At 40.6% G+C, this 27,829-nt stretch overlaps 1 protein-coding gene across 3 annotated transcripts in view; it reads left to right on the plus strand.

Annotated features, from left to right (window-relative positions):
- The window catches only part of LOC126095181 (vascular endothelial growth factor receptor 1), a 549,049-nt gene that overhangs the window by 406,102 nt on the left and 115,118 nt on the right, over positions 1-27,829 (plus strand). For 2 of the 3 annotated variants that reach the window (XM_049909913.1, XM_049909914.1), the window contains exons 6-8: positions 15,840-15,982; positions 16,180-16,366; positions 22,770-23,072. In XM_049909913.1, coding sequence (XP_049765870.1) covers positions 15,840-15,982; positions 16,180-16,366; positions 22,770-23,072 — 633 coding nt within the window. Of the gene's footprint in view, positions 1-12,915; positions 13,045-15,839; positions 15,983-16,179; positions 16,367-22,769; positions 23,073-27,829 lie in introns of those variants that run through there. The other variant, XM_049909915.1, reaches the window with a different exon arrangement.

A 27,829-nucleotide genomic window follows, 5' to 3' on the forward strand; every position in this document is an offset into this window, starting at 1 on the left:
TTATAAATCACAGCGATTGAGAAGTCATAGATATCACAATAACTTAACAGAATCTGGCCGCGATTTCAGTCACAACTGAGAGTCGCAAATAAGCCTCTAACATTCAACACCATGTGCCATCTGTTGGCCGAATTTCTTACTTCTTCCTGTGATCCTCTTGTTTAGCTGCGATTTCAGTTGCGGATAGAAGTAGCAAGTAGCAAATAAAAAGGCACAGCTAGAATTCGATGCCGTATGTGGACTGATGTCCTACGTCCATACTTCATTCTGAGGACTTTGTCTCTCACAATATGGATGCATTACACGCTTTTGGTTAAAGAAATGAACCAAGTAGCTATTTTGCTCTTTCCTCTGAGAAAAATTTTATACTCGGTTGAGAATTGGCACAGCTGAGTAATGTGAAGGCCGAATAAAGGTGGTGCTGATAGACAGACCTATATCATAGCCTGGAATTTTCATGACACATTTAAACACACACTTCATCATAAAAGCTAAAACTGCAAGGTAATTTCAAAAACACATAATGGAAAAGTCTTCGATGAGTATTTTGATGTGTATTACACACACATTATACATTGAACTACAAAATATGCAATCTGGTGCCTACCATGTAACTTTTGTCAAATGTTTAACAGCTATTCAAATGGTGCATTTTATTTTTCTGGCTGTGGAAAAAAAAATCTCAGGTTGTTCCATAAGGCTCCATATTAGGCTCAGTCCTGTTTCTCTTCTGCGTTAATGACTTACCATTAAATATCAGGTCCCTATCAATTCTGTTCACAGATGAAACTTCTGTCTTCGTTGAAGGTCAGGATTCGGAAAAAAATTCCCAAATCTGTGATCAGTACCCTCAGTACCTTAGAAACTTGGTTTCAGCTAAATGAGTTGAATCTAAACATACCTAAGACTCACATGATGCAGTTAAAAACCAAACAGTCAAAATGTGAGCAGATTAAGGTTGTACACAACTCAGTCAGATTTTTAGGTTTAAATGTAGATAAAAATTTGAGCTGGCAGGCACACATTGAATACTTAGCAAACAAACTGAGCAACTTTGCATTTGCAATCCAAATACTATCAACTGCAACTGACATGTACACATAAAAAGTAGCATATTATATTCAAGCTACTTTAAATCCATTATTGGGTTGTTGTTTTTTTTCCAGTGTAGATACTAAAATACAGAAGAAATCATTGAAAATATGTGCACTGCTAATCACAAAGAACCATGGCAACCATTATTTAGAAAACTTAAAATATTAACTCTGCCATCCTTATACATAAGAGATTGTTACACTTTTGTATACCAGACATGAATTATTTGAAGGAAACCAAGCTAGAAACGAAGAAAATTTTATGCTACCCACCCACTGCCTCAGACTGTGCGCCCAGGGACCTCAGTACATGGGAATGAAAATTTTTAATAAATTAAAAGGGAACAAATTGATGCAGATGAATTTAGGTCCACTTACAAGAAAGCTGTATGAGGTACTGACACTGAAGTGTTACTACTCAGTGAATGAATTCATACAGGACAAACTGGAAATTTTAGCTGGATACAGTGCATTACATATTCCAAGAAATATCCTTATAGTGTTATTATTTATTATAGTGCTATTATTTATTAGTGTAAAAATCATTGTAAGCGTATTATAAATTTTTGACATGTCTTTTGTACGCAAACCAAATGGGTTGCAAATGTATGTCACGAGATGAATAAAACACAATTCATAGAGGAAAAGTCATTTTATATGCCTCAAATGTGATGCATCTTTTGCATGTTTGTGAAGTTTTGAACAATTCCGACAGATGTTAGGGGTTTAGTGAGCCATAAAAAATGGCTCCAAAGAAGGTATGAACATGCCTAAACATTTCTGTGCAGTTGATAAGAGTACTGTTAGGTGACCCCGTGCGGGTTCGGGGGTAAGAATAGGCCCACGGTATTACTGCCTGTCGTAAGAGGTGGCTAAAAGGAGTCTCTCACATTTTGGCCCTTACGTGATGCTCCCCTGTAGGGTTTGACCTCCTTATTTCCAAATTTTCCGAAGAGCGAGCCAATTGAGGAAGGGTGCCTTACATGGTGCATTGTGTCCATAGTGCATTGAGATCTTTAGCCTGCTTCCTTGTCGTCGCATTGCAGTCCCGCTCGTTCTCCATCTCTTCGGCGAGGATACATTCCTGGGTGCAATTTCCGCCATGCACTGTGCAGTGTCGCTTTCTGCGGAGGTGACAACCGTGGACATCATAGCACCTAAAATCCAGCATGGTAGCCAGTCCGTTGTGGTGGGGCCACCATGTACCCTGTTGGTTGTAGCCCCCTGACAACACAGGGATCACTATGCTGATGCCGGCACTGTTAACTCCCCACATGTGCCAAGGAGTAGATGCCTATCTCCCTGGAGCATCGGGACTCCCAGCAATGGCGATCCTGCCTGTGGCCCTTGCTGAGGCTGGGTGGTGCCCGTGGGGAGGGCCCTTGGTCGGAGTGGGTGGTATTGGCGGGTGACCCGCAATGAAGCGTGGTACATCATCTCTTGCTAGTGGCCTGCCGCCAGCAGTCTCTAAGCATTCTGGGGCTCAATTCAATGCTCAGACATATGATCCAAAATCATTCCCCTCCCTGGCCACTCTGTGGGAGGAGTGAAAGGCTAAGGATGGCAGTGAGACTTATTTGCCCTGGTTCGTAGTTTGTACGAGAGCTGATGGGGAGTCTTTCATGGCGACGAAGCCTCAGTTCTTTGTAGAGTATTTAGAGGACAAGTTTGGAGAGATGGAGGGCTTGTCCAAAATGCACTCTGGGGCTGTTTTAACACAAACAACATCCTCTGCCCAGTCACGAAGGTTACTTGCTTATGACAAGTTTGGAGATGTTTCAGTTACCATCACGCCCCATAAGACTTTAAATGTGGTCCAGGCTATTACATTCCATAGGGATCTTCTTTTGCAGTCCGATGACGAGCTGCTCACCAATCTAGAGCGGCGAGCTGTTCGTCCGGTGGATTCATGCGGGTCTGAGGGAAAATCAAGTTGCTACTGGTACCTTCGTCTTGGCCTTGGAGGTTGATACATTACCGGAGAAGGTCAAGGTGACTGTCCACCAGTGTGACATCAAGCCCTATATCCCTCCCCCGATGCAGTTCTGTAAGTGCTGGAAGTTCGGCCATATGTCTCTCCACTGTACTTCCAGCCTCGCATGCCGAGATTGCATATGCCCATCACATCCCAATAGTCCATGCGCCCCACCTCCGATCTGTGTCAACCGCAGAGAGCATCATTCACCTTGCTCACCAGACTGCAGGATCTTGCAGAAAGAGCGGAATATGGCACTGGACCGACTGACCTATACTGAGGCTAATAGGATATATGAAAGACTCCATCCTGTGTGCATGACTTCCTCATATGACAACAGTGATAGCCCCATCTGTTGCACCAATTACGGTTGGCTCTCAGAGCCTTAAGATGACACCTTACCCCTTGATGGTGAGGAGGGCACTTCCCTCCCTGTTGCTCCCGCACCATGTACTTCAGGGGCAGCACCCCCCCCCCCCCCCCCCCCCAACCATCGAGGACATCCATCCCCACTACTAAGCCAGAGAAGCGTAAGTCTTCTTCGGCTTCTCTCACTAGGAAGGGGTCCCTGGGGTCGCTCCATTCCCAGGTTCCTACCAGTGGCAAAGCAGACACCCACCATTGGATGCTGAAGAAGCCCCAGGTAGCTGGTGGTAGGGCTTCGTGTTCCTGTTCAGTCTTCTAGACTGAATCAAAGAAGCCCTGCCAGCTACAGCAACCCAAGCAACAGTGCAAGAAATTGAAAAAGACCTTTAAGATGAAGGAAATTGTGGTGGCACCCCCCACCACCATCGTTACCTACCAGCTCTGTGTCTGAGGATGGGGTGGAGATTTTGGTGTCCGCTGAGGACGTAGAGCTTGCTAGTCAATCAGCCACGATGGATGTCACTCCCATAGGTACTCAGTCGGTGGCAGCAGGTGACCCAGTGCCGTAATATGTCTCCTCGGTCCCGTCACGCCTTTTTCGGCCATGGACAATGTCATTCTCCAGTGGAACTGCAATTGTTTTTTCCACCACCTAGCTGAGCTCCGACAACTTCTCAGCCTTCACCCTTTCCTGCTCTACATTGCTCTACAGGAAACTTAGTTTCTGGTGATGTGAACTCCGTCCTTGTATGCTGATGACTTCTGCCTATACTATAGCTACACTGGCATTGCAGCTGCTGAATGGCAGCTGCAGGGTGCTATCCACAAGGCGCAGTCTTTGACTGTAGCGCATGGCTTCCAGTTTTCGGCTGCCAATACCTATGTTATGCATTTCTGCCGGCGTCACACTGTTCACCCTGAGCCACGGTTTTATCTTGACTGCGAACCTCTTGTGGTGGAGATGCATTGGTTTTTGGGATTGGTTTTCGATACCCGGTTGACTTGGTTGCCTCATATCCGGCACAAACGTGCTGGCGGCATCTTAACGTTCTTCATTGCTTGAGTCACACCAGCTGGGGTGCCGATCGGTCTACCCTTCTATGACTGTATCAGGCATTAATTCAGTCCCGTCTTGATTATGGGAGCCTGGCTTACGGTTCGGCATCACCTTTCGCATTGCATTTACTTGACCCCATCTTTCACAGTGCGATCTGACTTGCCACTGGAGCTTTCCGCACAAGCCCTGTCAACAGCATACTTCTGGAGGCTGGTGTCCCTCTATTGCGGATCCGGCACCAATGATTACTGGCTGGTTTGCTGCACACATTTCCCATATGGGTCTGCCTCCGTAGTGTATGCCGTGCCCATACCTTCGGCTCGATTTGGCACAGGGTCCGCAGGATTCAGTCCCGCTTGAGGCCTTCCACCGCCACTTTCTTTCACTCCTTGCCGTATTTCAACGCTCTGACGTCATCTGTACCAATGGTTCGATGGTTGCTGGTATGTTCTTACTCTTAGGGGATCGTTCTGAACAAAGCTCACTGGCGGCTGGCTCCAGTGTTTTCACTGCTGAGCTGGCAGCCATCTCTCACTCCCTAGAGTGTATCTGCTCATGCTCAGGTGAGTCCTTCGTTATCTGTAGTGACACCCCAAGCAGTTTACACGCTATCAACCTGTGTTTTCCTCGCTCTCGTCAGGTGATGGCTATCCAGGAGTACCTCCATACTGTTGCTTGTTGTGGCCGCTCCGTGGTCTTTGTGTGGACCCTGAGTCATATCGGCATCCCGGGAAATGAACGGGTAGACACACTGGCCAAACAGGCTGTCAGTGACCCGGCCTTGGAGATTAGCCTTTCACAGTGTGATCTCAGGTCAGTTTGGTTGCAGAAGACACTTGGTGCCTGGGGTGATGAATGGCGCACCCTGCCTTTACCCAACAAACTTAGTCGTCAAGGAGGCTACAGGTGTGTGGCTCTCCTCCTTGCGAGCCTCCCACAAGGACTCAGTTGTTCTCTGCCGGCTACGCATTGGCCACACCTGGCTGACGCATGGTCATCTCTTGCAACGTGAGGACCCACCTCTCTGTCGCTGTGGATCAGTGTTGACAGTGGTTCATATCTTGTTGGCCTGTCCATTTTTAACTGTGCTCAGGCAGACGTTTGCGCTGCGAGGTACACTCTTTGAACTTTCATCGGATGTCGTTGCAATGGCAGACCTAGTTTTGAGTTTTATTCATGCAGGGGGTTTTTATCGCTCTATCTAAGGGTTTGTGTCCTTTTTTGTGTTGTTGTTGTTTTTTTTTTTTTTTTTTTTTTTTTTTTTTTTTTTTTTTTTTCGTCTGGCCTTTGGCCTATGGTTTTAGATTGTGGTTTTTAGTGTTTTTCTTGGTGGTTGACTTTTCTTTTTTGTTTTCATGGTCAGCCAACCACTGTCATACTGTGTGCTTTTGATTCCTTTTGTCTGTGTCTTTCTGGTTCTATGTCGTCCCTTGTCATCTCAGTTGCTTTTCTCTCTTTTTCTTTCCCCCCTTGTAGGATTTTATGGCCTTGGAACAAGGGACCGATGGCCTTTGTAGTCTGGTCCCTTCAACCCCCACAAACCAACCAACCAACCAAGTATTGGGTGATGGGCAAAGAGATTTAAAGTGCCAATAAGTGGAGGAAGTGAGCTCTACAATGGGACTCGTTTGGGACACTCTGCCATGGTGAATGTGTGGATGCCGTTATTCATGGAGACCACCATCTAACAACTAGATAAGTTTGCTCTACAGCTATTGGTGAGCATTGGAAGCGTGTGCTTTGTTGAAAACTCTTTGATATTCAAAGGTGTACTGAGGATGGGTTTCCGGAACTCATAACAGACCACAAGATTAAAAGAAAAAGCATGTCATCTAAACTACTCAAGTAGTTTGAGGGCAATGGGAAGGCTTTCCTGTCAGTGGTCATTACAGGTGCCAAAACGAGTGTGCATAACTTTAATCTGGAAATAAAAGCCTGCCTCTAGAGCGATACCACACATGGTTACGAAACATGGAGTAGTTCAGGGCTGCTCCATCTGGTGGCAAAGTCGTGATGACACTATTTTGGTATAGCATGGTGTCATTCTCATAGATGTCACCAAGAATATCACTCATTAATTCAGGGGCCCATGTGAAGAAGAAAAAAATGCAAGAACCATTTCTGACTTGTTTGGTCTGATGAGAATTGGAAAAAATCTTCCGCTAACACAACAGTCCAGACCCTTATGCAATTATCTGGTTATGGGAACACATCACCAAATTGTGTTGGAAATCATTGCCTCATCCATCCTAAAGCCCTTGGACTTCCATCTTCGTCAGTCATGTAGAGGTTCTCCATGAGGGACCAGCGGCGGTGGTGGTGGTGGTGGTGGTGGTGGTGGTGGTGGTAATGCATATAATTGAAACATGGCTACACATGAAGGACAAGAGCTATTACCAGCAGAGAATATATGCTCTTTCACAACACTGGCAGTAGGCCTTAGAGTATGATCGAGAGTACATAGGAAATTAGTACATGGACAAGAAATGTTGATAGATATTGTAACCAAGTCTAATTCTTAATAACAAATATGTCGTGAGAAAAAAAAATCTGTTCCACATTATTTATTGAATGACCCTAGTACCATGCATAATGTGGAATTCAAATGTGTTCTCACATCCTGACTTACTACTACTCCACCACCACCACCACCACCACCACCACCACCACCACCACCACCACAACCCCCCCTCCCGCCCTAAAATGATCACTGGTATTATGTACAAGGTCCACAAAATTTTTCTACACATACCTTTTACTTATTGTACATGATCTCTTTTGAAATACTCTCATCAACAATTGATACCCCCACTCCCAATGCCGTTTCTACTTCCGGACCAGACATGGTATTCCTCTTGCTGGATTGTGCGAAGTGCTGTCTCCAATTTCCTTTTATCTCATCTATCGCTGCAAGTCTTCATCCTTTCATCAGGGTTTTCAACTTTGGAAATTAAAAAAAGTAGTTCATACAAGCCAGGTCTGGAGACTGTAGGGTTGAGGCAGCACAGTGATTTTGTTTTTTTGATCAGTAGTCATGCTTGATTCGTGTTTATCCAACTAAAGTATTACATTCATCTGCACTCTCTCGGGCAGCCAGTTTTCGAATGGCACACACAATTTCCGTGACATTGCTGACATTAGCGTTGTTGATAGACATCAAATGGTAATCATTAACTTCAGTCCGTCCATTTTTAAACCATGTGAATCATTCGTAACACAAAGTACAGCATATGCACACATCACCGTAGGCCTCCTGCATCATTTAGTGTGTGTCTGTCTGTAAAGGTTTTCTTGAGTTTTGCATAAAATTTAATGAAGATGCATTTCTCCTTTAGTGCAGCATGACGTTCTACTGAATACAGCTCTGTACAATAACTAACAGACATACAACAGTGAAACATCTGACAGTTACACATTAAACACAGGCATGTTCAGGAATGCCAACCACATTTTGCTCCAACACACCATTGGTACGAAGTTATGAATGAATGTTCCGGAATTTTCTGAACAGACCTCATACTAGGAATTACTCTAATTTTCATAGTATGATGATGTCTGAATTATATATAAGAAATATTTATAGAATCTTGGTTTTGTTCAGTTCATTTGATAGGGACGTGACAAAAATAATGCTCACTAATATCGAAAATCCAGAAGTAGTAGGTAGGAAATAGAATTATATCAACTTAGAGAGAAGTATGCATTTTGTTTATGTATTTAAAAAAAAAATGTGTGTAATCTTATCATTTGTAGACGTTATGAGGGACATTTGGGAAATAATGACTATGTACACACCAAATGCTGATCCCTAAACATTGTGATGCATGCCAGTTAGCTCGTTTACCCATCTCGGAGTGACCTGAGTTTTGTTGCCAAACAATTGTACCTCTTTGTTGTGTAACCCTTCAAAATAGCGGTGTCTGTTGCAAATGCTGCCTAATGCAGAGTGCGTAGTATCGTTCATTTTTCTGAATACACAAAATGTTTGGCCTATCAAAATTTATAGGTAAATCGAAGAGTATTTGTAGTGATACTGCAGTGAATGGGTCTTCAGTAGTGTGGAATGTTGGCGGCAGTGGTTTTTTTGGATCCATGACAATGCGTGACCTCGCACATGAGTTAGAATGCAGCAAGAACTTCATTGTCTCAAATGGGAAATTTTTGGGCATCGTCCTTACAGCCCTGATTTGGAACCAAGTGATTTTCACTTATTCCAAAAACTACAAGAATTTTTGGATGGAAAACCATTTGCAAATGATGATGAACTCAAACGAGCAGTGACATCCTGGCACAGATCTTTGGTGGTAGAGGAGTACAGCACAGGAATTGAAAAATTAGTACCAGTTGCTGTAAGTGCCTTGACAGATATGGTGACTACACTAAAAAATGTAGTTAAGTTTTGTGTTGATGTCTTTAATATTTATTTAGTTATGCCAAAACATTTACTGCCTAGATGATCCTCATACCAATGTTTTGTAATATATCAGTATATGATTGACATCTCCATTCACAGTTGCTTTATTGTACATACCAGTATCATCTATTACACTTGTAGATCTTGATTGTTTTTGGAACAGGAGGATATGCTAATTCCTGTCCACTCAATTCTTACAGGTTTCAGTGAAAGTTCCAGAATGCTTGGTATCACTCAACACATTCTTAACCACAGGAGAGTTGTTAATGTGTTACAACATGTAATTTAGTTTTTGCTATGCACTTCTGAAGTAAACAGATCATCCTGTCATTCCAGTGTACACTTTGCTATACCAACCCACGATGCTGTGAATGGGTCCTGTTTGGCTTTGGGCAGTCAGAGGCACCCAGTGGTTTTCTAAGTAACTATGTATGTGGTTTTTATACTGTGTCTTTATTCCATCTTTAAAATGCCATTTTGCCAGGTGCTTGTCTTCATGACATTTCCAGTATCCTTAGTGGAACATACATTGCTTCTTGGGAAGTACTGAAAGTACTGTCTCTCGCGTCTGAGGTAATATGGCTCACAAGTTGTTCTAGTGCAGCAATCCCCAACCAAGGGGTTATTATGCCGATCCCCTGTTCCCCATTCACACACACCAGTGTAAAATAAAAAATCTGTTTTAAAATTATCTCCATTGTCAAAATGTTGGTAGACGTTAATATATAACATCTTGTAAGTCACCAGCAGCCATATGATATGAATCGCGGAATAAAAGCTCCAGCTGCATAAGTCCATGTACTGTAATCTTGAGCGATACAAATCATTGTAGCTCCTGCGTATTTTCTGTTGTTATTGGCTTACCTTGAGTAAGATTGCCTTCACAGTTGCTCCTGTTTTTTTGGAATTCAGAAAATAACTTACCTTCTTGGGTGTTGTCTAGCCCACTTCCACTTCTTTTCATATTGCAGTTGTAATGCATTTATTTGCTTTCTTGTCTCTCCCAGTAATTTCGACATGCATCTCACTCCATAGTTGATGAACCCACCCTCAAGTTTTGAATGATCTTCGTGTTAAGAGATAATCTCTTATTGTCAAGAGTCAAAACTGTTAATACGAACTATGCATTAATGTTTAGTTTCATAAACATAAAAAATTTGTTTTGAAAATTTAATTAGCGTACCAAAATCTCTTGAGGTCAGCTTTATTCTTCTATTCCTCGCTGTCACAATCCGTTGTATGGTAGTAACCTGTGCCATCATTAATAAAGTCTAATAGTAGCTATTGTTTCAGATTTGACGTTTGATGTAAACTAGTTTCAGTGGGTGAAGGAATGTTTTCAGGTAGTAAAATTTCTTCACCTTGCAAAGACAACACTATAAATAGATTTTCATAAACAGAATGATATTGTTTCGATGAACAGTTTGTCACCAATAGCCATTATTATTGGAAGAAACCTTAAGAATACCAATTCCATTCGCTGCAGCATACTTGAGTTATGGTAGACTTCCAGCTGTGGTAGCAATGAGAACAAACGTAAGGAACTGAATGAACTTGGTACATAAATTCTGCTGTGCAATTGTGTACACCAAACCAAATATAAGAATTATTGTTAGAAATATGCAGAACCACGAAAAACATAGAAAATGCTTCAGTTTGTCATTGATCATTAAGTAAGTAGTATTGCAAATATTTGCTCACATTAAACATGTGACTATTAACTTTTTTTACAGTCTAATGTTTAATTAGGTCTGAAACTTTGTTTGGGGTATTAGATGGCATTTTGTCTTGGCCAGGGGTAATGGTCTCGGAAAGGTTGGGAACCATGGTTCTAGAGCAAGTGACAAGAGTATTGGTCTGTGTCCCATATTGGGTGGGAAGGAGATTTGAGCTTATGTAAATACTGATTCATGAATGTATATTTGCAGTATATGATATGGCTCAGGTTTACACCTTCATCACTAGCATGTTAAAGAAGAGTAGATGTTTATCTTCCTCTACTTACGTGATAAATGAATACTGATGTGTTGACTAGTGTGGTGTTTCAGAGACTTATCGAGGCATTCCGTACTATGGCTCCAAATGATGAAGCCATCTATGTACCTGCACTGCACCATAGGCTTCCAGGGTGCTAGTCCAGCACCTGCTTTACAAATGGTTTCCAAAAGACTAGGCATCTCTTTCCTGCCATGATGCACATTGAATAGTTTGTGTCCTCTGGGGAAAGGGAACCAGTATTATCTACTGACTCATTTTGCAGCACATTTGTAAACAATAATTAATCATTTGAACCAGCCAGAATATTATTTGGTCAAAGTTCTTTAATCCTTTCCCTGTTTTCCAAATGGCAGCAATGCCCACTTCTGATACATCAAAGCCCAGTCTCTCTTGGTGTCAGATTTTGCTCTGTTTTCAATCAACTAAATTTCCATCATTGCTTAGTTTGAGATTAACAGTCATATGTGGTAATGTTTAATTGACTCACTCAGACAAATGATACTAGTAAAGCTTCATATCCATGTTAGAGACAAGACTCTACAAATATTGACACCTTTTGGTAATTTTTATGTTGTATTTTGCGAACCACATAATTATTATGCTTAAATATCAAGAAGAAATGGGAATCAGTTAGGAGACAAGTGGAAATAGCACCTCAAAACTTACTAAATTATTGACTGATTAGCAGGATGGAAACATTTGCAAATTTGTATATGTAGCAAGATGAGAGAGGGAGAGAAACGTATAGCTTCAAATATTGAGATAAATTTAGATATATTAACATTGTATTATTTTTATCATCAGGTTGATCTTTTATCAGAGAAAATAAAAATCTAAAAATTTAAAAAATATATACATTACAGTATCTATAAGAGGATACATCAATATGTCCTGAATAAAAGTGATCACCAGCAGAAATTCAAATTGAAAACTGTGATTACTAACTGAACTTCCAGATAGTCTTGCTTAGAGAGCTTTTGCAAAGACTTCACAGATAAGGAAAAAATCTGTAAAGGCGGTTGATAAACAAAAGAACGATGCAGTAGAGAAAAAGTAGCAAAAAAGGGAAATAAATAGGGGATGATTATCAGGAGGAAGGAGCAGCAACATAAATCTGTGAAAAATCCAGGAAGTAACATAAATCCATCCAGTAACCCAGTGTTGTTCATCATTTGTTGCTGTTAATCTATTCTGTTTGTTTCGCACATTCCTTCTCTACAGAATATCTTCAAAAGTCCGGCTGGTAATCATACTTCTGCACACACTTGTAAGTCACAAAGTGGCTCTTCTGTCCAGAGAGCTCTGTAGATCATTTATCAGCTATAAAAATTAAAATCTCTCATACACGTGCTTCAGTAACAGTTTGGTTTGAGCTCTGAGATTTGACCCTTTCTGTTCTAAACAGACTGTTTTGAACCATTTCAAGTAAGCTGACAAATAATGTCAATGGTTCAGTCATTTGGCTTTTGTGAGAGTAGGTATTATTCTTACTTTGACAATAAAATGAAAAATTTTACATTAAACCTGAAACATAATAACACTGATGGTTTCCAATACAGATACATATTAAAATGATGATTTGTGCTATTATAATGTACATAATCATTCGAAGGTGGATAAAATTGTTACATGCAAAGTGTAACTAATACGAAGATAATACATGAAGTTGTGGATGTGATTTTGTATTCTTCTAGGCATTAAGCTGGTTAGCTGTACTGCTCTCTACTTCAGTGACACCGTTCAAATAGTGCAGAAATGTCTTTATCAGTGTTATCAAAAAGTGACATATGTGAATAAACTGCCATAAGGCATTACATTTGTTAAAAAACCTTGAAGAATGAAAATCTGAGCTTAGAAATTTAGTGGTCGGAGAGAAGGGAAAAAAGTGGTGCAGAATGTAAAAATGCCAGCACACACTCTTTCTAAAAGCATTAAAAAGTGCAGTATGTTTCTATATCATTAAATTTTACATTCTCTTTCAAAACAGTAGTATATTGTGAAATTCTCACATTGCAGATGTTTCATCCCAGGGTGGGATACAGGCTCATTATTAAAAAAGTAATTAGAGGAGACATTTGCTCGTGTACTGCAACATATGGTAATAATACCCAACAAAAGTTCTTCTTTCTCTCGGTTATGAGTAAGTTTCAACTGTGTGCATTTGTGTTCTGCTTCTGTAGTTGTGGCGTCTTATCCCACCCTGGCATAAAATATTAACAATGTTTCCTCTTTTAGATGAGCATTTAAAATTATAAAATAACGTACCTTTAAGTTAATTAATATTAATTCAAATTGTTAATACTAATATGTGTTGTTAGTTCTGTTATATTTTTGCAGCAAGTAAAAATAAGCATCTGCAAGTATTTCAAACTTGAGGATGCATATTCAGTAACTAACATTAGTACTTGAAGCCAAATCAAAATTTATAACCTTTAGTTTCACATGAATTCAGTGAAGCTGCATGTTAGTCTTAAATATTCAAAAAAATTGTTTTTTATTGTATGCACAGTTACTGCAATTTTTTATTTTAATTTGCTTGCTGTAATTATCTCTGTAGCTGTAATTTTACTTCTTGTGTAAAAAATATAAGAATATTGTAAGGATTGAGCTTTAATAGAAGCTCCAATATGACACAAAACCAACATCCTTATTTTGAGTCATGGAATGCATAGAACAAGGAGTCTGTTTCTTATTGTTTGAACATTCTTTACTTGCAAAACATTCTATTCAAGTAATATTCACTTAAGTATTTGCCATGTCTGTATAACAGTGTATAATTCACAAAAAGTTAATAGAGGACATCTAACATCAAAACTTTGGACCCTAAGGGACCATCTGTCCTAATTATGCTCTCTTACTTGCCAGGAATTGCTGTTACTATACTCCTTAAATAAATCTAATGAAATTGTTAGCAACTCCTTCCCAGGTTTTCATAATGACCACAGTTTATTTCTGTTTGCTTTGCATCACTTGAAATTATGACAAGATATGACATAGATCTCATTCAATAAAATTTTTGGCATTTCCCTGGACAACTCTTTCCATATGAGAGCTGCTACTGTGGTGTTCAGAAAACATCTTTCTACATGATCCTTTATAGGCATTCAATCACTTTTACAGATAATTACCAAAATAATGCATTCTCCTGTGTTCTAGAATACATTATCATTCTATGACTGTACTGCTGAAAATAATTACTTGGAATTTTTTATGGGGTTTCATGAAGGTAGTCAGTCAGCAGCATATTACACTTTAAATTATTTATCTCTGCATTTGAGAAGTATGAGAGATAATGAAATAGCAGTGATCACAAAGTAGTAATGATAACAAAAGGATATAGTAAAACTCTGTGTGTCATTCGCATAGGGAATTAGAGGACAAGATTAGATTAATTACAATATGCACAGAGGCATTGAAACAATCATTCTTCCCACGAGCAATCTGTGAATGGAATGGGAAGAACTCCTGTAACAGGTCAAGCCCTGAAATGAGATAATCTCTTGATAATGTTCCCACATCATCCACTGTCGCTCATGTAACCTTCTTAACATACTAATCAAACAATGAGATTTACAGACCAGTATCTTTACCCCACGGTTCCTAGTCATGCAGCCATTCCCACTGTTGAACATGTCTTGTGCACCCAACCAGTGCCACTTACTCCAGCTGCAACACTTGTGAATCATACAACATAAAAGGCAAAGTAACACATTAAACCATACATGTTGTCCACAGCATTTTATATGGGAATGTCTGTTACCAGACTGGCTGAGCCCATTAAGAGCTATTGAAGTAGTGCTTGTTTCAAGGACCCCAAGTACCCAGTTGTTGAAAATTCTCCATTGCATAACTTAAGGGACCCGAGTGCTTTACTATGCTGCATGAGCTATTTGGATCCCAACACTCAATTCTAATTTCTCTTAACTCCGGAGGATGGAACTTTTTTTTCAAATGTATCTATGCATCTTGACTGGACACCTTCCAAGATTTAAATACAACCTCTACCCTCTCATTTTTATTTATCATTACGAGGGTAATCCCAAAAGTAAGATATCCTATTTTTTTATAAGTACATAGACATGTTTATTTCTACAATAGTTTGCATCAGTTTACAGCTCGAACATTTAGCTACTTTTCGACATAATCACCATTTCTGCCGATGCATTTTTGTAGACGCTGTGGCAGTTTTTGTATGTCCATGTCATACTAGCTCGCCGCCATGCTGTTCAGAAAGTTATGAACCTCTTCTTTCTCCTCGTCGTCGGAGCTGAATCACTTTCCGGCCAAACTTTTAACCAAGGGAACAGGTGATAGACACTGGGCGCCAAGTCAGGACTATAGGGTGGGTGGGTGATTATTTTCCACTGAAACTGTTGCAGGAGAGCAACTGTTAGCCGAGCGATGTGTGGGTGAGCATTGTCATGGAGAATGTGTACGCCCTTGCTCAACATTCGTCTTCTCCGGTTCTGAATTGCTCGTTTGAGTTTTTTCAGAGTCTCACAGTACCTGTCAGCATTAATTGTGGTCCCAGTGATTCAGCTCCGATGACGAGGTGAAAGAAGACGTTCATAACTTTTTGAACAGCATGGCAGCGAGCTGGTATTACATGGGCATACAAAAACTGCCACAGCATCTACAAAAATGCATCGACAAAAATGGTGATTATGTCGAAAAATAGCTAAATGTTCAAGCTGTAAACTAATGTAAACCATTGTAGAAATAAACAGGTCTATGTACTTATAAAAAAATAGGACACCTTACTTTTGGGATTACCCTCGTATTATTTTTATTTTTCTCAATTTTATTAATTTAGTCATGTGTTGTCTTTATTGGTGTTTACTTTTTCATCTTTCTTGCAGAAATATTCTGTCCATGTGATGCATTTTTTCATAATAATGTGCACATCTGCCAATTTATTGTCTGTTGTTTCTACAGAACATGCAGATTCTGTAGCAAGACCGGCCATTGATGAGACCCATTTGCAACACGTGAAAGTTGGTGAGAATGTGACTATAGAGTGTAGAATTACTGTACCCACTTCAACAAGGTACGATTTGGAATGGATAGTTCCAAATGAGGTGAGCAGCGTTTAAATTATCTTCTAGTTACTTTGTTGTATCTTTAATCTGTGGAGAGGGACTTGGGAAGCTACAAATAATGTAATGATGCAATAATTTTTTATAAATATAAATAATGTATAATGGTGGTCTAATATGATACAGCATTTTGAAATTTTGCACCCATATTTGATTTTTTGACTCTTGTTTCTTAACAGAGTGAACGTATCACAGTAGAAAAAATAGACACAGAGCCTCCAACGAGCCCTGGGCATCATTTAACAACAGGAAGAAGAAAATTAAAAATATTTAATGCAAAATTGGAAGACACAGGGAACTACACTTGTAAAGTGAAAGATCATGCAAAAAATACCAACAGTGAAACGATATATTTGAAAATTTTTAGTAAGTAGATTTTACTAACATATTTTTATCTACTTTCTTAAAACATTATTGGCATCAGATTGATTGAAAATTATTGTAGCTGAAATTTTGAACTGCCATGTATGTTTTAAATACATTTACATAGCAAACACTAAACTAGCGGAGAGCATTGTTAACCCTATTCCACTGTGTCTTTTGGCAAGGGAGAAAGCAGAATTCCATGGCAGAATTTAAGCAAAAACATCCATCTCGATTTACAAGGTTACTTGCTAATTTAATTTCAACTACTTCCACAATAACACTACCTCAGTAGCTGGAAGTGTGTGTCGGAATCTCAGTGTTACATTCCGTAGGATGAAAGGTACCAAGACAATGTTCTGCAATAACAGATTTGCGTGGCTGTTATAAGTTTTTGTGACACTTAAGCTCAGGGCACTGATCCTTTATGGTCCGAATAGTCAAACCAATAGCGATGTGCCACAACTACAAGGAATAAAATACACGCCTGCTTTACGTAGACCACTTTCATCCTTAACTATGTAAAAGTCCCTAATCTTATGTGGGGGTCAGAAAACCCATTGCACATGAAGTCTCCACAAAATATGACTATTTATGCGTATATATGCGTAGAAAGGCCGTAGACTTTGGAACCAGCTTGGTATTATCACCACTCGCCCGGTGTGTGGTAGGTTGATAGTGCAACATAAGTCTGATTTGTTATCCAGCACATCCATTCTGATGAAAGGTGACCTTCAGATTGGCTAAAACAGCTGACAAACTCTCAGGCTCTGAAACAACATAGGCCCTGTGAACCGAGGTTCAGAGTACTCCTTCATTCTGAGCAGGATGGTGAAAACTATTGGCTTGTAGAGACAAGTCAGTGTGAGCAGGCATCCTATGCACAACGTTCTACAAAACATACCAACTTTCCTTTTCACCAGCACATTGAGGAAGTGTAACGGTTAAAACCATTGGCGAACCTGAAGTAGAAGTCACAGCCCAAAATTGTAGGAAGTGCTGAAACTGGAACAAAAGTGATGGACATTAGCCACAACCAGTTGTTGCTAATACTTGACCAGCACCCCTCACAGCAGCAAGACTTCATGATACTCTGCGGTAGCCTATGGTAGTTGCACAACTCTGATGCTGACTCATTAACCAAGCAAAAGTTGTTATCTACCTTTCAGATTGGCATTTGTAAATGACTCTTCTCAGGGACAGCAATGTAAAACCTCAAACCTGAGGTACCAGCAGAGCTGAACAAGAAAAGTTTATCCTTCTTTTGTGACCTTGTCAAAGCTTTTTACCGGGTAGATCACAAAATTGTACTTCACACAAATAAGTTATGGAATGAATTGCATCCCTCTTTAGTGGATGGTACCTTACCTTTATAACAGTTGAGTGTCTCATTAGCAGACTGTGTGATATGCATCAAAGTAAGTTCAGTGGGTGAATGTGATAGATAGGTTCCCACAAGATCTATACTGAGCCCAGAATGACTTGAAAGGATGGTTCTATAACTGTAATGTTTGCTGATGGCACAAAGATGCTAATCAAGGGGAAGATACAGCTCAGATGGTTGAACAGGCCCATGAATTGTTCACAGGTATCACTTAGTCATAGCCCTTATGCTGCCAGACGTGTTCTCCGCGTTCTGTGTCGAGTGTGGCTTTGTTGTCACTGTTCTGATTGCCATACGCTTCTACATATGCTGAGACAGCATTCTGGTCACTATGAAATATTTATCATCCATTTGTAAGAGAACATTTTACAGTCTGATATCTTTGTTCGATAATGGACTGAGTTTCTTTTCATCACTTGTCACTGTACTGCATAAAATTAAGTAAATCATTGCACAAACTTCCAGAGTTCATAGAGGAAAAAACTCATTGCGTATTATTGATTTTGGCTCACAAACTGACATTTTTGAAATGTACATAAGGTATCGAAATTTTATTTAAAATTGAGAGAAGACTTGTATCTTAGTATGTTCATGAGTTACTATTTTTTATATCTGCCAGGCAGTTGCGTGTGACATGCCCAATTCCATTCCTGTGCATGGGGAATTGTGGTCGTAACAATTATCATCATTCATAAAGGTATTAAAATGAAGTCTTTTTGCAAACGATAGCACACAGAGGCACACATGTTGTATGGTAAATAATTGAAACTGTTTTATTCACCAAGACATATGACGTAACTCATTCAAAGCACTGAGAGACGGTGGAACAGGATACGTTGCACATCAATAGCACCAAAAATAAAACCCATGAGCCACATTTAAACACATTCTCAGCACCTGGGGAACAGTGGAGCATGACAAGTTAACTTGTGCACAGCAGTCAAAGGTTTTTTCTCATGAAGACTACTGCTGTGCAGTTTCGAACATGCAAGTAATGACCTCTTCAGAACAAGCAGTATACATTGTCATATACTAAGTGAAACACACACATAAACTAATGAAGAATCTCATTTCATTGTGGATTGCCCTTCACAACATTTCTCACTGTGTTAACTGAAAGAAAGAAGTGCTACCCCTTTTCTTTTTTTCCCCAACCCATTATTATTTTCTTGGTCAGTTAATTAAAGTAAATAAAGGGCTTATTTAGCAAACATGAGCTGTAAAAATATTGTGTAAAATGGATAACTGTTATGTCTTTCAGAAGCATGTTTAAGAATGCTGGGGTCCTTAGTCATTTCCTGGTGCATTGACACCTTAATGTGTGTTGTTACTGACAGTAAATATAATTTTCAACCATGTTACGACATGCGCAGTTATGGTATTAGGCACACACATATTTTTCATGTAGATTTGTTTATTGATGAGATATACTGACCAAGCGGTGGGAGAACACACACATAAGACAGTTGTGATTGGGAAGCTTTCAGAGCCAGTGGCTCCTTCAAGTACAAGGGTTGAAGGGGAAGGAAGAAGGGGGAAGGAAAAGGACTGGAGAGGTCTAGGAAAGGAGAGAGATTTGGGAAAGTCACCCAGAACCGAGAGTCAGGAGGACTTACTGTACGGGATGAGAAAGGAAGACTGACTATTGGGGACTGCATAGGACGAGATTTGAAAACCTGAGAGCTTAAAACGTGGAACACGGGGTAATATGCAGACAGAGATTACTGCATAAACATCAAGCATGAATTAATAAGAGTGAAAAACCAAGTGCATTGTACGTAACAGAGGTGGGAGAGGAACAGCGAAAAATAGACCGGAAAGACAATGAAAGTTGTAGAAAAATAAAACTGAGTGAAGCAGAGAGTAGTTACACTGAAGGAAAGTTGAGACGGAAGAAATTAACATAATTTAAGGCCAGGTGGGTGGCGAGAACCAAGGACATGTTGTAGTGCTACTTACCACCTGTGGAGTTCTGAGAAACAGATATCTGAGGGAAGAATCCATATGGTGCATGTGGTGAAACAGGTGCCGAGGTCACGAGTGTCTGCTCTGCAACAGGATATTGCGAGTTGCCCATATATACCTACTGCCTGTGCCCCTTAACCTGAATTGATAATTTGATGGTAGTCATGCTGATGTAGAAGGCTCAACAGTGTTTACATAATAGCTGGTATATGACATGTATCGTTTCACAGGTGGCTCTCCCTTTGATAGTATATGTCTTGTCAGTTACAGGGCTATTATAGGTGGTGGTAGGAGGGTGCATGGGGAAAGTCTTGCAGTGGGGATTGTCACAGGGGTAGGAACCATAGGATAGGGAGATCAGCTATGGCAGGTACACGTTCGGTGGGTGCTTTGAAGCCAGCAACTATAGGACGAATATCAGCCTTAGTTGATAAACACCTGCAACCCATAGTGCAAAACTCTCCTCATACATCAAAGATAGCAACCATTTCCTAGATCGTCTGAAATCTGTGCCCGTCCCACTCCCACGACACAAATTGCTTGTCACCATTGATGCCACCTCCGTCTATATCAACATCCCCCACATACCTGGTCTGTCTGCTGCTGAACATTTTCTCAGTCAGCACCCACCTGATTCCAAACCTATGACGTCCTTTCTACTCACTTCAATCAACTTTATACTTACCAGCAACTACTTCACCTTTGAGGGGCAGACAAACAAACATATCAGGGGTACGGCCATGGGAACCAGGATGGCTCCTTCCTATGCCAACATTTTCATGGGTTGCTTGGAAGGGGCTTTCCTGGGATCCGTAAGTCTTCAGCCTCTGGTTTGGTATAGATAGATGATGACATCTTTACCACGTGGACTCATGGTGATGCTGACCTGCTAAAATTCCTGGAATTTCTGAATATCTTCTCCCAATTAAATTTCACATGGTCCTATTCTGAATCCCTTGCCACTTTCCTTGGTGTTGATCTCGTCCTCACTGAAGACAAGATACACACTTGCGTCCACATTAAACCTACCAACAAACAAAAGTAGGCCTACTTACATTTTGACAGTTGCCATCCTTCCCATGTCAAACGTACCTTCCTATACAGCCTTGGCATTCGAGGCAAACGTATATGTTCAGATGCAGACTATTTACAGCAATAGACCACCATACTCGCCTCAGCCTTCACTTCACGTAATTACCTCACCAGCCTAGTTAAAAAGCAGATTTTCCGGGCCATCACATCCGATCCTGGTACGGCTGATCCCTCCACAAAACAGCTTCGGAGCACACCGTGGATGACTCAGCATTATCCTGGTCTGGAATGTGTTAATCAGTTACTTTGACAGAGACATGACTTTTTAAAATCGTGCCCTGAAATGAGATCCATTCTGTCTGAAAGTTTGCCCACCACACATAGAATAGCTTTCTGTTGCCCCCCCCCCCCCCCCAATCTCGGCAATATTCTTGTCAGACCCTATGCTCCTTCTGCACCCATCTCCCTACTCTATGGCTCCTACCCCTGTGACCATCCCTACTGCAAGACTTGCCCTATGCACTCTCCTGCCACCACCTGTAAAAGCTCTGTAACTGGCAAGACATAACTATCAAAGGGAGAGCCACCTATGAAACGATACATGTCATATACCAACTATTATGTAAACACTGTTCAGCCTCCTACATCGGCAAGACTACCACCAAATTATCAATTCGGATGAATGGACATAGGCAGAAGGTATTTACTGGCAACTTGCGATATCCTGTTGCAGAGAATGCTCTACAAAATGACATTCGTGACCTTGGCACTTGTTACACCACATGCGCCATCTGGATTCCTCACACACACGTTTCTCAGAACTCTGCAGGTGTGAACTGGTATTACAAAATGTCCTTGGTTCTCGCCATCCAACTGAGCCTTAACTTATGTTAATTTCTTCCATCTCAGCTTTTCTTCACTGTAACTACTCCCTGCTTCACTCAGTTTTAGTTTTCTACATGTTATGTACAATGCACTTAGTTTCCCACTCGTATTAACTCATGTGTGATGTTTAAGCAGTAATCTCGGTCTGCATATTACCCTATGTTCCACCTTTTAAGCTCTCAGGTTTTCAAATCTCGTCCTATGAAGACCCCAACAATCAGTCTTTTCTTCTCATCCCGTACGGCAAGTGTCCCCTGACCCATGGTTCTGGTTGACTTTACCAAAATCTACCACTTTTCCTAGACCTTCCCAGTCCTTTTCCTTCACCCTTCTTCCTTCCTCTTCAACCCTTGTACCTGGAGGAGGAGCCACTGGCTCTGAAAGCTTCCCAATCACAACAGTCTTTTATGTGTGTTCTTCCACAGCATGATGAGTAGATTTTTTTTTTTCTATCCAAGTAAATAATTTTATCAATAATTGGTTGTTTTCGTTGTTACATGGATTTGTTTATTGGATATTTCTGTCAGCTTCATGGCAAGTAGCAGTGTTCGTGTAAAGCTGCATGACAAATATTAGTATACTGTGTAATAGGACTCTGTATTTACAGATGTAGGTAAATATTTTCTTTGCGAAATGCCATAGTCGTAAAATAAGGCATAAGTGAAAATCTAGAAATAGTGGAAATGTATTTTTCTACCTCCTCCTTGTACATGGTTTCTTCTCTGTACATACTTTTTCATTCAATTCTGTATTTCTAGTTGCTATCTATTTTGGCTTAGTTACATCCCAATCAATATTGGTCTGTATCTGTCTTTATTCTTGTGATTCAGTAAATCCATTGGTTCATCTCTCAATCATTATTCTGTTTTTATTTGGCAGAGTCGCACAGTAATGCTGTCTCTTTTTCTAACCATTTGTTTGTCTTCATTATTTGTCTCCATGATACTCAACATGCTTGTTCCCTTTGTCTTGCTCATTGGCCTGTTCTCATCATTAGAATAGCTTAAGGTCCTTGTCTAACAGTTTACAAGTGGCAGTACACTCTGATTATGGATAAATATGATTTACACGTTTCATTGTAAATAGTCCATTTCTATTGATATTTTTATGCAGCTTTGCTTAAACATGTCTATTTTTCAGAAAGGAATGAGGCTTACATAAACTTGACAGTAAATGGGAACAAAACTAATATGGAAGTTGTTGAAGGACAGAACATGAAGTGGGTCATCAGTGTTGAAGCACATCCACAGCCTGAGTTTTCGTGGTACAAGAATGATGATGTAATCAACAATTCACCTAGAATGATTGTTTCAACCAAATATAATGGGAAACAGTCTATACTGGAAATAAAACAGGTTACTATTGAAGATAGAGGTACTTACGAAATGCGTGCAACAAATGAAAATTTCACCAAAGAACTGACACTGAAACTTATTGTGCTTGGTAAGTACAGAAAAAGCAACATATGAGATTATTGTTAAGCAGATTTACTTCATTTGTATGTATTTAATTGGGGGAATGATTCATTAATTTATGTAAATTTTGATAGAAATATCTAATGACATTACTAGCAATATTTAAGTATCAATTTTGATATAAAAAATTATTTTTAACTGCTAGTTATGTTTCCTAATTAGAGACTATGATCCAGTTTTCCCAAAAAAACATGGTTGTCTCATGGTCATCTGGGCTAGAGGTAGAAAACGACATTTTTTTATATATCAGCAGCTATTAAGATTTATAACATGGTACACAGGAGTGCCCACATTTTTATACTTGTTGGCAAAGTTCAGTGTGGGCACTGTTTGTAGTGCTACAGATATTGAAACACTACTCCACTTCCCACCACATGTTCTTAAGCATCAGAGGTGCTTGCTTAAATCTATTAGATTTTGAACCCTTGTCCTGTAAACAATGTCAGTGATCAATCCTCATTTACTAAAATCCATTGGAGTCACATCAGGAGACAAAGGGGCCAGGAAATGTATTCTTGACACGTAAGCTGTCAGACATTTGGAACCATCCTCATATTCATGTGAGAGAGGAAACTCTAATCTGCACTGAGAAGTATCCGTAGCCAAAACCAAGTGGTGGCCAGGATTGAAAGTAGCCAAACAAGAAGCAGACTGTAATTTAGATTTCAAAAGCATAAGTGTGCACTTGTAGGCCAGCATCCACTGGAAAGGAATGTCCTTGTGGAGCAACTCATGGAGGGGATGAGCCAACATGGCCACAACTGGAATAAAGTGGTGATAGTAAGCAATCTTATGTAAAAATGCTTGAAGTTCTTTGACATAGTAGTGCAAGGCAGAGCTGTAACTGTGGTGACATGACGTAAATGCTTAACACCATCCTGGGAAACCTGAAATTCCAAATACACAATGGATGACTAAGCTGCATTTCAACCCTGCAGTATGTAAGACCGTGAACGAGGTGCATATGTAAATGCTTTTTTGTGGATGCTCCAGTCAAGATGATGTCATTGAGGTAGTTGATGCACCCTGGTATGAATGTTGCGAGTTGTTCTGAAAGGCAAATGATAAGTGTCAATGATAGATGAAGTGTTAACTGAAAATTTAAACTTGCCATTTGATGTAACAGGCTGCGTGACCCCCAGTCATGCCAGTCTGTCCAGTTCAGATTTCATTTGATCATGTGAAGCCAATGGAAAGGAGCGCACAAAGAACAATTGTGGGTGTGCCATTGGTTTCAGGGTAATGAGGACCATAAAATTAGTGGCACAACCTAAAGCATCCAAGAAAAAACGATAACTTATAACATAGAGAGCCTAACTGCTGGTAAGGGACCAGGTTTGAGATGAGGTGGACCATATCCAAAATGGAAAAACCAAATGCATTGAAAGCATCCAGACCAAAAAAATTTACAGCACTGTGATCACCCACTGCCAAAAAAGTCAAGGAACAAACCACAGATTTATATATGGTGGGAACCATAAATTTCCCCAAAATTGCAATATGCTGCTCGTTGTAACTCGCCAAATGCCAAGCAAGCCTGAACTACGATAAACAGTTTGCTTACTACCAGCACTTTATTCCAGTTGTGGCCATGTTGGCTCATCCCCTCCATGAGTTGCTCCACTTAATTGCTGGGGGCATGCAATTAACATCAATGTCCATGCCTGCAGGAGGGGGCTGGGAATGACACGCGTGCACGCTCTCACTGTGTGTCCTCAGCTCGTAGAGTTGCTGCAAGTTGCCATGTGCTTAGGGCATGTGGATCTGTCATATGGCATGAAACAGTATGGACAATATAGGAGCACTGCTGCTATTTGATATGTCACTGTCCAGTGCAGTGAGGAGGCTGTTTTTGTACTGATTCCACCTTGCCATCCTCTGAGAACCGACTGATTCCCAATGACCAGGAACAGGAGCCACCATGGCGCTGGCACACCATGCCTCAGTCTGAGCACCAGCATCACGGCATACCTCAGAAGATGTAGCAGTACTTAACACTTCAGCCAAAGATGAATTATTGCACTGTAGTGCACATTGACAGACCACCTTGTCAGGGTCCAACAGAATGATAGCGTCTCAGACCATAGAATCTGCATAGGGATCATGCTGAGCATCAGCCACGAACTAACATTTGTGACTGAGGTCGTGGATTTTGACTGCCCAAGCCTGGTAGGACTGGTGGTGCTGTTCATGACAAAGATAGAATTCTACACATGATCCAATGACATGCATGGGTTTAAAGTGATAATTTGACTACATCTTACATAGTTTGCTGAACAAAAGTGATGCAGGTTCTTGGAGCAGGGCTAACTGGTAGATCTGAAGGCAAATACAACAAAAGAACAGAGAATTAAAAAGTTTGCAACAATGACATCAAAAGCGAGGAAGTGTTGCTGAAGCCTCTTCTCGTAAGCCTACCAGTCTTCAGCTTCATAATCGTAAGGGGGATAGGGGTGGCAGGTATGCTGATGGTGTGGACCAACAAGTTCATGATAGCAACCAGAAGAGCCTGCTGCTACTCAAGGAAAGATTGGAGCAGTGACTCCATTGACAGTAGACCCGAAGTAACAACCAAATGGACTGAACACGCAGAAGTGAACCCCATGCTTGTCGCCAGTTGTATCATACTGTAAGGTGCAAATAACAGCACGGCCACAATGAACCAAAGTTTATTTTTCTTCCACATATGAGTGAAAAACAGTTTGGAATGTAGACACGTACTTACAAATAATCCAGGTACTGATACTAGCAAAGTATGAACACAATGTGAGAGAGTGTGTGTCTGCTGCCCTGCACTTACAAATACGACAGCTCCAGTAGATTGTACAGTGGATGCTGTGCCATGTGCACAAGATATGTGGCCCACTGCAGGTGGCCTGTGTTGGTTGGCTGCACAGTTGCTGTTTGCAGAATATTTGAATTGTATCGTGCTGGCGGCCTGGTGCCGCATTTTGCATCCAACTATTATGTACAGGCTTAAGGCAGTTATCTCTGATAATGCAAATTACAGAAACTTCAACAATTTGAAAGGTAAATTATTGAAAATAATTCATCTTTTCACTAAATGGACTGTCATTGATTAAATTCCTGTGTATTAAACGATACAAAGTCCATGATGAAATAACAATATTACAAAATATTCTCCACCAGGGTTTTGACAACCACTTTTCATGCTGTGAAGTGAAATATCCTACTGCCTACCCTCCCAACCCTTCCCCCAGTGATACTCTGCTACTCACCAAACCTACATAATATCATTGTCTGTCTCCACTCCACCTGTTCTCCAAATCAATTGAGCCATGGCTCAGATACCTGCAATAGACCTAGATGCAAGACCTGCCCCATACAGCCTCCCATCACCACTTTCTCCAGTCCTGTCACCAGTGTGTCTTACCCCATCATAGGCAGGGCCAGCTGTAAAAGCACCATGTAGTCCACAGTAAGTTGCAAGCACTGTGCTGTTTTCTACATGGGCAAGGCAACTAAAAAGCTGTCTATCTGTATGAATGGCCACTGCCAGACTGTGACCAATAGACAGTTGGACATCCCAGTCGCTGAACACACTGCCCGTCATGATGTGCTTCACTTACTTCAGTGAGTGCTTCACAGGCTGCACCATCTGGATCCTTCCTACCAACACCAGCTTTTCTGAAGTGTGCAGGTGGCAACTCGCCGTACAACATCACCTCATAACATCACCTCATTCCTGTAACCCCCTGTCGTCAACCTATGCTAGTCCCAGTTCTCCACCTACCTACCCCTTCCCTGCTCCCACTCCAGTACTACACACAGCTATGTTCCTCCAGGGCACCCACTAGTCGTTTACCCATCTCTCCATCTCCACCCCCCCCCACCCCCACCCACCCACCCCTTGTCTCTCCTGAAGGTTCAACTGTGGGATTAAATTTCAAGGTAAAAGGATACAAGTGAAGATATTGCTATGACATTGTGATGAAATTGCTATTCTCAATGAAAGTGAAGAAGAATTACAGGATCTGTTGAATGTAATGAACAGACTAAAGAGTACAGAATATGGACTGGGAGTAAGCTGAATAAAGACGAAAGTAATGTGAACAGCAAGAAACTTAACATCAGAGTAGAGGATCAGGAAGTAGTAGTAGTAGTAGTAGTAGTAGTAGTAGTAGTAAAGGAATTCTGCAACCTATGGAGCAAAATAACCTACGATGGATGGAAAAGCAGACTAGCACTGTTGGAAAGGCATTCCTGGCCAAGAGAATTCTATTAGTATCAAACATAGGTCATCATTTGTAGAAGAAATTTCTGAGAATGTATGTTTGGAACTCAGCATTGTATGTTACTGAAATATTGACTGTGGGAAACTGGAGCAGAAGAGAATCAAAGAATTTAAGATTTGACACTACAGATGAATGTTTTAAATTAAATGGATTGATAAGGTAAGAAATGAGGAGATACTTCGCAGGATCGGCAAGGAAAGTACTACAGGAAAAAGAGTGACAAAAAGAAGGAATAGGATGATAGGACATCTATTAAGATCCATGTATGAACTTAGTTTTTCAAGTGCCATTATGTAAAATATTTATATATCCGTATTATGCATTAACAATGGCATTTTCAGGTTTGCTGGGAAATTGCCTAGATGTGAAATCTGACATCAATTGAAGTACACATCAGCAACGGGAGTGACCCTTCATTATTACTCTTGAGATTATTATTGAGTGAGACACCAAGTTAAGATTACAAGGA

The sequence above is a fragment of the Schistocerca cancellata genome, chromosome 8 (genome assembly GCF_023864275.1).
Source record: "Schistocerca cancellata isolate TAMUIC-IGC-003103 chromosome 8, iqSchCanc2.1, whole genome shotgun sequence".
NCBI classification, from domain to species: Eukaryota; Metazoa; Arthropoda; class Insecta; order Orthoptera; family Acrididae; genus Schistocerca; species Schistocerca cancellata.